The 11186-nt window shown below is 35.3% G+C and overlaps 1 protein-coding gene across 1 annotated transcript in view; it reads left to right on the top strand.

Moving 5' to 3' along the window:
• The first annotated feature begins 272 nt into the window (after nucleotides 1-272).
• TRIM63 (tripartite motif containing 63) overlaps nucleotides 273-11186 on the top strand; it is a 21758-nt gene continuing 10844 nt past the window's right edge. The window contains exons 1-3 of the mRNA XM_053706961.1: nucleotides 273-603; nucleotides 1468-1631; nucleotides 1793-1970. Coding sequence (XP_053562936.1) covers nucleotides 445-603; nucleotides 1468-1631; nucleotides 1793-1970 — 501 coding nt within the window. The 5' untranslated portion in view covers nucleotides 273-444. The remainder of the gene's footprint in view (nucleotides 604-1467; nucleotides 1632-1792; nucleotides 1971-11186) is intronic.

Below are 11186 nucleotides of genomic sequence, written 5' to 3'. Positions count from 1 at the left end.
GTTTGTGTTGATGTTTTCCCCAGATCCCAGGAAAAGACATAATAAGGATTTAGTGTAAGGGAGTCTTACAAAAGATGTGCACACAGTGTTCCACTATTTACAGCAATTTGCTGCCTGCGATTACTCACTGCTTCATGTGACAACTTAGAGGACTTTCAGGGACCGCAGGAAACCTGAACCTACAGATCAGAACAAGGAATGTATGACATGTCCGTCCCCAACAGATGCATGTGACCAGCACAAATGTTATATATAGGATGGTGTGAGGGTCTGCAGAATAAAAACAAGAGCTAATCTGGGAGTGAGAGGCTCTGATAAGACCTGCGAAGAGAGAGAGAAACACACAAGACTAGTAGCTAGAGACACATTTACTGGACTAAACTTTGTTGAGGAGCTACAGTTCTAGTTATCAGGAGAATTATAGAAACAATTTGTGGGGAAACAATGGATTATAATACTGAAATCATTCGGGAAACGAATCCAATGGACAGCCTGGAGAAACAGCTAATCTGCCCAATCTGCTTGGAGATGTTTAATAAGCCTGTGGTGATCCTTCCTTGCCAACATAACCTGTGCCGCAAGTGTGCCAATGACGTGTTCCAGGTTAGATTAGTTGTGCCAACTGCATGAATCCCAATTTTTTTTGTATTATTTAAAACTAATGTTCTTTCCTAAATCTGTCTGATGTCTGCCTTTACCCTGTGACATTCATGTCCTCTACCATTAGCCTCATGGGAATTCTATTTATGTGTCATCGTGTCACTGTAGTGTTTGTTCCATGTCAGCTGCAGGTGCCATATGTGCATTCCATAAAGTTATAATTTAAATTTAAATTGCTATCATATTCTAAAATGTTGAACACAGGGGTTCAATAATATATGAAGTCAGAGCACAACAATACATACTGATGAGTGTGCATGATCTAAACTTTATAAAGATAATATTTACATTTTATTTTTTGTAGCATGCTTGGTTTGGTTTTCAGGATTTGCACAGTTCTTGGAGACATGATTCCTAGGATTCCTTAAATAATGTTTTCCTACTTCTCTGCAAAAAAAACATTATCTAGTTAAAATTATTTACTGAACTTGCTGGATCCATGTCTGCAATATTAAATGGTGGCTTATGGCTTACATATGTAGTAGAAAGATCCTTATATGAAGCTTCATCTTCTAGGGTGTGTTATTAGTAGAACCTGACTCTGTCCTCTTTGGTATTATTTATGTGATACTATATAAAGGTCATGTACCAGTCTAGCCAAATATTGGACATTTCTAAAATACATATTGATGTAAGTGATTTTATATACAAGATATAGCCTGTCACTACAGAAATAATTATACAGATGCTTAGACCTTTAACAAGGGAGAGATTTATTGTAGTTTTCTTTGAGTCCAAATAGGTGCCACACTTTCATCCAGCATTCTTCATATTATGTTCAGATTCTAAACACACTCTCTATTTCAGGCAGGTAACCCATACTGGCCCACACGAACTTCAGTATCTGGAGGTCGGTTCCGCTGCCCAACGTGTAGACATGAGGTGATTCTTGACCGCCATGGGGTTTACGGGCTTCAGAGGAACCTACTTGTTGAAAATATCATAGACATCTACAAACAGGACTGCACTAGGTGAGCCACATAGGTTCCTCTTATAAGACATTTTTTTGACCAATGAGAGGCTGCAGGATCCTCACATGGTCTCATGAAAAGAGGTCACATGTTTTTATCTCTATTATCTCCTGTTCTGATATGCATTTATATCTCCCTTCTCACTATTTTCCTACTTTCAGCCGTCCAGACCGTCCAGAAAATAAAGTGAATCATCCAATGTGTGACAAACATGAAGATGAGAAAATAAACATTTACTGTGTGACCTGCCAGGTGCCAACCTGCTCCATGTGCAAAGTGTTTGGTGCCCACAAGGACTGTGAAGTATCACCTCTCCAGAACATCTATCAAAGCCAAAAGGTATGTGTAATGTGTACGAGCCTGTAACACACAATGACCAACCCTTAGCCCTTATAAAGTATCTGACTTAGATTGTAGATAACTTGCAAAAGGCTACATGTAGCCACCGATCAGCAAGCGTTACCCAGGGTGCTGAGCCAAAAATGGGCCAGCTCGTAAGCTTACATTCCTGCTTTTTCAAATAAAGATACAAAGAGAATGAAGAAAAAGTGATAATAGGAGTAAATTAGAAAGTTGCTTAAAATGGCATGCTATGTCTGAATCATGAAAGAAATAATTTGGGTTCTGTATCCCTTTAACATGATTTTTAAGTTGTAAAGAACTGTACACATTGGATCTAGCCTTTTAAATATGGAGATTATAATAAGCATTTAAACTACTTTTTTTGGTATTAATTGGACATACATTCATTGCACATATTAAAGGACCACTCAAGTCAAAATTTATGATCCAGATAGAGCTTACACTTTTAAACAACTTTCCAATTCACTTCCATTATCTAAATATGCACAATCTTATATGTATGCACAGTTTATATGGGGCACCAGTTCCCGCTGAGCATGTGCAAGATTTACAGAATATACGTATATGCATTTTGTGATTGGTCGATGGCTGTCACATGATGCAGTGGGAAGGACAATATAACTAACTTTGAAATTTGTTAGAAATAAATCTACTGCTCATGTGAAATTCAAACTAAGTGCTTTTGCATTGTCTTTTGATTATGCATTTATTCATTATGCAATTATTTTGTGTTTAACTAGGGTTGCTAGCTGTCCTCTAAAAAAAAATAGTAGACAACTAGCAGTGGATTGTGGGAAAGCAATAGGATTAAACCATAGATAAGATCGCATTGCTTGTAGCCTTTATCAGTTATATGACCATATCAGACATCAGATCAGACACATGGCCCTGATTTCCACATTGCCAATTATATTTCAACATTTGATGAGATCAGATTCACCGAATATAAGAGACACAAAACACCTTGTAATAATAAGACATTTCTCTTGTGCTGTTATAGAATAATATATCAGCCAATAATAATAATGAAAACAAAGTAGCACCTTTTTTTGCTGCAATTGTTTTTATGTACCTAAGCTCCACCCACCTCTTGCCTTATTTGGAGGACTTGTTACTGGAGTAGACAAGGCTGATAATTATGTTAGCAAAATATGCAATGTTTTGAATTTCTTTATGTAAATCCCCTCTGCTAATTTGTTAAGGCCAATTAGGGGTGGGTATGTAGCAGAGATAGCCTTGAGAAGTCTGCAGTGTGTACTTCCAAATCCAAGATTTAGAAAATACTCACATATTTTCAGGGTTAAATGACATGAAAAGGGACAAAATAAATAGTGAAAGGATATAGCAAATTGTTTAGCTTCACATAATTAAACATTTTATATTACAATTTCAAATTGTTTAAAGTTCCATATGCGTTCACATTTTACATAAATTTTACAGGGTAGGCAGCTGAAATACCTGGCTGTCCAAATAAATACAGTACATAGAAATAGTGAGAAAATGTATCAAGCCCCTAACCTAGAGACATTTTTTATAAGGTGAAAACAATGAAATGGATGAGGACCACTCAATGCAGTAGAATTGCATAATTAACAAGTACATAATAAAAAGACAATGCAATAGCCCTTACTCTGAATTTGAAAAAAAGCCGCCTATATCATGTGACAGACATCAGCCAATCATAGACTAGTATATATATATATATATATATATATATATACACCCTCTGAGTTTCTGCACATGCTCAGTAGGATATTGTTCCCCAAAGTGTGAATATAAAAAGACTGTGCGAAATTTAAAAATGGAAGTAAATTGGAAAGGGGCTTAAAACTGCATGATCTATCTGAATCATAAAAGTTTATTTTGACTTGAGTGTTCCTTAAAGGGACATAAAACAAGTTTGGATAGAGACAAAATATAATAATATGTACTTTAATTACTTTACCTGCACATGTATACTGCAGTGCCTCGCCATTAACACTTTCTTTTTAGTTTCTGAATTGTAAAGCTCTGACTCCCTCACACAATTCCTTTTATGGCTGTATCTATATCTATTGTTGTTTTGGTAAAATGGAAAAGTGAATAGGGATTATCTGCTGGAGCGTGCCTAGAAGCTGGGAACTCAGTTGAAATACAATGCCTGTGTCTAAACACTGATAAAAGGGGTGGAGTTAGCTGCTCCAGGCAGTTTAGCTATGTAATTCATTTTGCTTATTTTTAAACATTTTTTTATGCAAACTATTTTAAATTAATTAGCCCTTTTATGATATGCACAGATTTCAACCTGTTTTATGGCACTTTAAAGAGATACTAAACCCAATTTTTTTCTTTCATGATTCAGATAGAGCATGAGATTTTAAGCACCTTTCTAATTTACTCCTATTATCAATTTTTCTTTGTTCTCATGCCATCTTGATTTGAAAAAGCAGTACTGTAAGCTTTAGAGTCGGACCCTTTTTTGTTCAGAACCTGGGTAGCACTTGCTGATTTGTGGCTAAATGTAGCAAACCAATCAGCAAGCTCTACCAAGGTGCTGCTGAACTAAAAATGGGCCGGCTCCTAACCTTTTATTACTGCTTTTTCAAATCAAGGTAACATGAGAACAAAGAAAAATTGATAATAGGAGTAAATTAGAAAGTTGCTTAAAATTGCATGCTCTATCTGAATCATGAAAAAAAAATGTAGGGTTAGTATCCCTATAAGTAATGCTATATAGCCGCTGAAAAACAGTAATAACGCTTAAAAGAAACAGTTTTGCTAATGGATGTATATTGCAAAAATGCTTCTAATTAAAATTGGAATACACATATGTACATTTAAATTTTGACCTTTCTACATTAATAGCCAATAACTGTGGCTCATTGTACCTATCATTAGCTTTTTTGATAAAGTTACCATGAAGGAATCTCACTAAACGTTATAATCACAGGTAGTTATCACACATCTTGCGGAGATACTGAGAGCATATATTTATCTAGCGAGAAGCTAAACAAACATATAGAACATATATGGTTTTGCAAACCGTACTACAAACCTCTACATACAGGTTTGCCGCTATCAGGAAGTAAAGTTTAAAGCTATAACAAAATCTAGTCATGTGGTTATCATATGGTTACATGCAGCTAAAGCAAACCTAGGCTTAAAGGAATAGAAAGGTCAAAATGTCAAATGTGGATGGGTGTAGTTCATTTTAAACTATGGCTGTTTATAGAGTCTGTAGTGGCCTGTATGACACAAATAAAGTATTCACAGAAGCAATACACAGTCAGCTCTCTGAGCATGCATAGTGAATACTGGTGCATGGCGCTCAAAGCATATGTGCGTATGCCGCTGAAAAAAGTAATAACGCTTAAAAGAAACAGTTTGGCTAATGGATGTATATTGCAAAAATGCTTCTAATTAAAATTGGAATACATCCATGCACATTTAAAATTTGACCTTTCTATCCCTTTAAAGTTAATGACAGCTTTTTATCTCGGTTTGGTGCTTATACACCAAGCACCCAGCTGCTGTAGAGCCCCAACATACTTTTGTTCTAGACTGTCCCTTTAAAATTTTGAATCATGTCAATCAAATTGTATAGGTGAGATAGATAAGACAGACAGATTAGATAGCATGTCAGGGCCTATTTTTAGGAATTCAGTAACGGGAAATAAATTATGACCACTCTTTGAGTGAGTAACTATAAATTAGATTTAGCTATAACTAATATTTTCAATTTCCAATCATGTATGTTTTTCTTGTCTCCTTTGCTGTGGCCAGTTAGGGACATGTTTAAATTAATTCCTGCACGCATCCAGCAACCACTTTGTATCATGTATCTCGGTCAGAATGATTAAAAAGATGGCAATATAATCATGACACCATTTTTAACTATCAAAGCAAATTGGATTCCCTTAAAGGACCATTAAATTTTACATTTCCACAACGTATAACATGTTTCATTATTGCAAGTAAAACATTATTGAAATATACATTCATTATTTATTTTGCTGCCTTTTGTTGTAAAATAGCAATTTTTAAAGCTTTGTTTACACCCCCCCCCCCCCCCCCGCCACACACACACACACACTAAAATTCCAAACAGTCACATGTTTGTAAAAGGTGGATTATCAGTTTTGCATCAACAATCATAATAGGAGAAGCATTCTTTGCAATAGTAACAACAGTGAATCAGTGCTAAAAGAGATAAAGACAGGCGCAACTGCACATGTGCACACAGAGTTCATGCTATATCTGCATATTAGTTTGTGATTGGTTAGTAAGGATTCTTTTGTTCTGGGGGACAGGGAAATCAGTGAAATGAATAAACATAAAACAATATACTAATTTGACAAAATAAAGCTGCAGTTTTTATTACAAAATTATTCCCAGATAATAAGGTTTAAAATCATGTCGTTTTCAATTTGTGTTTCGTGGTCCTTTAAATTAAGAAGTTCCAGCCAAAACAAGACATTTATTCATATACAGTATTTGATCTATATAATTTGCATTGGCCTGGACTACCTACCGTGCTAATAAAATACTGGCTAAATAGCAACATGTCCATTTGACTCTAACATAGAAGTAGCTTTTGTCCTAGGAAAAAGTACATTATCTGCATTTAATTTATACAGTTATTTTAAAATGGTAGATTGTGTTAGTATTTTATACTGGAATAGAATCTCAAGTGATTGACACACACTTTTACATACAGAATTCACAGCGGCCTAGTTTTAATAATTATTTTAATTCCCTGGTGAGATAAATCTCTATGTTAAGTGGATTAGATTTAGTGAGATGAATAAACTCCAGTGGATAACAAAAATTAGAGAACTTTTTTTGTCTTGAAAACCTCTGACAATAAAAGAGTTATATACTTATGGAATCTAAATGGTGTGTTGCTAGATCATAACATTTGGGCATCTTATTGTATAAAAAGTTAACCACAAACAAAGGGATATTAGACTGTAAATACACTCTAGGCACAATGATATATTCAAAGCAAAGTTTAACCTTCATAATAAGTAGGTGTATATTTACACTTATATTAGTTGTCTAAATATTGAAAAAATAAATATAAGAGGTTAAGTTATAAAATAGTCTAGTTTCTATAAAATAATGAAAGCTGCCATGTTTGAACTAGTTTTCTTTTTATCTCTCTCTTCTGCTTAGAACAATTAGGGACAAATATAAATCTGAAAATAAAATAGAATTTGTATTTTACATTTTTTCTTAAAATGTTCCTAATTGTTCTCAGCAGGCAAGTGAGAAAACAGGAACACATATGTTCAAACATGACAGCGCCCATTACTTTATAGAAACTCATTGGAATTTAGAAAACCAACAATTTTCAGACTTAAAATACAAGAAAAGGCTACAAAATAAATAATGAAAGTATATTGCAGTGTTTTAGATACACATCTCATGCTGCTTAAAGGGACATGAAACCCAAACATTTTCTTTCATGATTCAGATAAACACATTTCCAATTTACTTCTATTATCTAATCTGTTTCTTTCTCTTGAAATCATTTGTTGAAGGAGCAGCAATGCACTACTGGTTTCTAACCGAACACATGGGTGAGCCAATCACAATCAATATATATAAGCAGGCACCAATCAACAGCTAGAACCTAGGTTATCTGCTGCCCCTGAGCTTGCCTAGACAAACCTTTCAGCAAAGGATAACAAGAGAAGGAAGTAAATTAAAGAATAGAAGTAAATTGGAAAGTTGTTTAAAATTGTATTCTCTATCTGAATCACGAAATAAAAATGTTGGGTTTCATGTCCCTTTAATATCCCTTTAATATCAAGGATACATGGAGGTATCCTTACAACAAAATGTATTTATTTTTTAAATAACCATTCTCCTTTATCTCTCTCTCTCTCTTTACACTGTGTAGAACATTCAAGATGGAAGATTCATGGCAGATGGGGGCTTTAAAAAGTTGGGGTGCTACTGTATTGAATGGGGGGGGGTCCATAGCACTCCCAATATAACTGCCATTTGAATCTGGGGTTATGTATCAATGCTTCCAGCATTGGTGCTTCACAAACTTAGTCCATGTGTGATGAAGATTCAAGTTTACCAGTTCCCATGCCAGGTGTCTTTATTTTGGTGTGCTGTGACTCACTATCGGTGTTTCAATGCGCCAAGCATGTTAGTGGTCGCTTCTATTTATATGAAGTGCACAGTCAGGTCACCTGATATATTTAGCTCATGCTGCAGTGCGGTTTCCCAGGGGGCACAGCTGTGTAGGGATGTAAAGGCAGCACTTGCTTTTGGAAGACATTTGAGATGAGAGCTATTAAAGGGTCTTAAGGTTCATCCTTCATCATTTTAAAGCACTTTAGAATTTCTTACAGCAGAAAGTTCAGCCGATCTTCAGCTGTTTGTTTCTCAGATAAGTTCTACCGTGCCTTGCTGCCGCATTATGTTCCTAAGCCAATATCCATATCAATATATTATACTTTAAGGGAGAGTGATTTCTAGAACATTATATTTGATTTCCCATGTTAGTGATAAAGCCTAATTTGCACACCCTCCCCTACCCATAGCTCCTTACATAGCACTGTATATCATGCACAGTGGCCTAAATGAAGAATACAGACAACTTTTCAGTGAGGGGGAAATAGAGAGAGAGAGAGAGAGAGAGAGAGATTTTTGTGCTAAGAAAAAAACATTTTTTTTAATGCTTGTGAGGTGTGTCAGTTTCCACCAATAAAGCAGTGGGAGATCTGCTTATCAGCCAATGAGCAATCGGGCATTAAAGAGACATTGTACACTAGATTTTTCTTTGCATCAATGTTTTGTAGATGATCCATTTATATAGCCCATCTGGAAGTGTTTTTATAAAAATGTATAGATTTGCTTATTTTTTTAAGAACATTATGCTGATTTTCAGACTCATAACCAAGCCCCACAGTGCCAGATGTATACTCACGTTTACAGACTCCTGCTGGCTCCTGTTATTTGTCTTTTCATATGCAGGGAAGGGGGGAGGTGGGGAGTGTCTGCTCTTTTTGTTTACCCAGTCCCTTTCACTGGGTGTCCCAGACAGTGCTAAACTGGGAGCTTTTCAGTTTTTAAAGGTTTCTACTGGATTTTTAGATCAGTATCTGTGCATATTATTTTTTATAGTAGTGTCTATTACATGCAGTTATATGAAAATTGGTGTATACTGTCCCTTTAAGGCCTAGTTGCACTTCCGGTTAGCTTCAAAATCAAAATAAATAGCTAAAAATTTTGAAGGAATTTTTTTTTATAACATGTTTAAATAGTACTCATATGCATGATACACTTTTTGTTTTATTTTCTGTCTCTTTAAATCTTTTCTTAATCCTGTTAAACAGATTTAATAAAATGTGAGGTAGCTCTTAGTGAATCAGCTCCTTAGGGTAACATAAGTAGGGTAGATATTTGTCTGACACATATCAGAGTCTGTAGTGAATCTAGGGAATTAGTCTAAGCATTTGCAGTGCCTACAACTATATAAATCATGAGCCTGTAGAAGCTGTAGTCACTAGACAGACTGTGGGCAAATCTGGCCGGTTGCCCTTATCTTATGATATCTTGTGTATTTCTCCTCTAGTTTTTTTATAACTGTGGCTTTCTTATGTGCTTTAATGTTAAAAATGCTATAAAAGAGAGACACACACATACATATATATATATATATATACATAGTATACACACACACACAATACAAATCCACCCTCCTGAGTCAGCTACCTGGGTGCATAGATGTACGACATACAAGAACCAAACGGAATGCACTCACAGGAATTTGAGACATAAACCAAGTCAAAATTTTTTTGACGTTTTGGGGACAATAATATCCCTATATATATATATATATATATATATATATATATATATATATATATATATAAATGTATATAGTTAAATATATATAAATGTATATAGTTAAATATATATTTGAGATATATATATATATATATATATATATATATACTGTAAATATTTGTAAGAATGAAGGGAGAGTATTCTTAAAGGGACACTCAGGTTAAATAAAATTTTCATGATTCAGATACAGCATGTAATTTTAAACAACTTTCCAATTTACTTCCCTTAAAAAAAATGTGCACAGTCTTTTATATTTACATTTTTTGAGTCACCAGATCCTACTGAGCTAGCTTACGTTAAAGGGACATGAAACCCAATCTTTTTCTTTCATGGTTTAGAAAGAGCATGCAATTAAACAACTTTCTAATTTACTTCCATTATCTAATTTGCTTCATTCTCTTGATATTCTTTGCTGAAAAGCATATCTAGATAGGCTCAGTAGCTGCTGATTGGTGGCTGCACATAGATGCCTCGTGTGATTGGCTCACCCATGTGTGTGCTATTTCTTCAACAAAGGATATCTAAACAATGAAAAAAAATAGATAATAGAAGTAAATTGGAATGTTGTTTAAAATTGTATTTTCTACATGAATCATGAAAGAAAAATTTTGAGTTTAGTGTCCCTTTAATTCCTCTGAGCCTCCTGGCTAGTGGTAGCATGTGGATGGTAAAAAGATGCAGAAAAACATCATAGATCCTCCAAGTTGTATTCAAAAATCCGCTGTGTGTCTCCTTTAACGGCCTTCACTTTTCAGCTGATGCCTGTCAGTTGCAAACTTCCGTTCACTACGGCTCACCAGCTCTTTGAAAGAAACTTTCCTTTTCAGCTGAAGCCTTTCAAATATAAACTTTCGTTCATTACGGCTCACCAGCTCTTTGAAAGAAGTGCGATCACTTGCACCGATTGTAATTCCTGCTAGGTGCTGTCGATACTTTAAACCATATCGCAAGGGAGACAAACTTAGCGGTCAATTATCCATCAGATAATTATTTCAAACTGCAGCTTGCAGTCGACACGTGTTTCGCCCCGTCATGCACTGCGGTAGATTCAGGGCCTAATCAGGACTCTGAAAAGGAAAGTTTCTTTTAAAGAGCTGGTGAGTCGTAGTGAACGGAAGTTTGCAACTGAAAGGCATCAGCTGAAAAGTGAAGGTCGTTAAAGGAGACACACAGCGGATTTTTGAATACAACTTAGAGGATCTATGATGTTTTTCTGTATCTTTTTACCATCCACATGCTACCACTAGCCAGGAGGCTCAGAGGAATTAACGTAAGCTAGCGGTGGTAAGCAATAACCGGTAAAATTGTTTGCAACACAGCACCACTGTTTGTCTTTTCAAGAGA

This window comes from Bombina bombina, chromosome 3 (genome assembly GCF_027579735.1).
Source record: "Bombina bombina isolate aBomBom1 chromosome 3, aBomBom1.pri, whole genome shotgun sequence".
Classification (NCBI taxonomy): Eukaryota; Metazoa; Chordata; class Amphibia; order Anura; family Bombinatoridae; genus Bombina; species Bombina bombina.
This window is presented reverse-complemented; position numbering and strand designations above follow the sequence as displayed.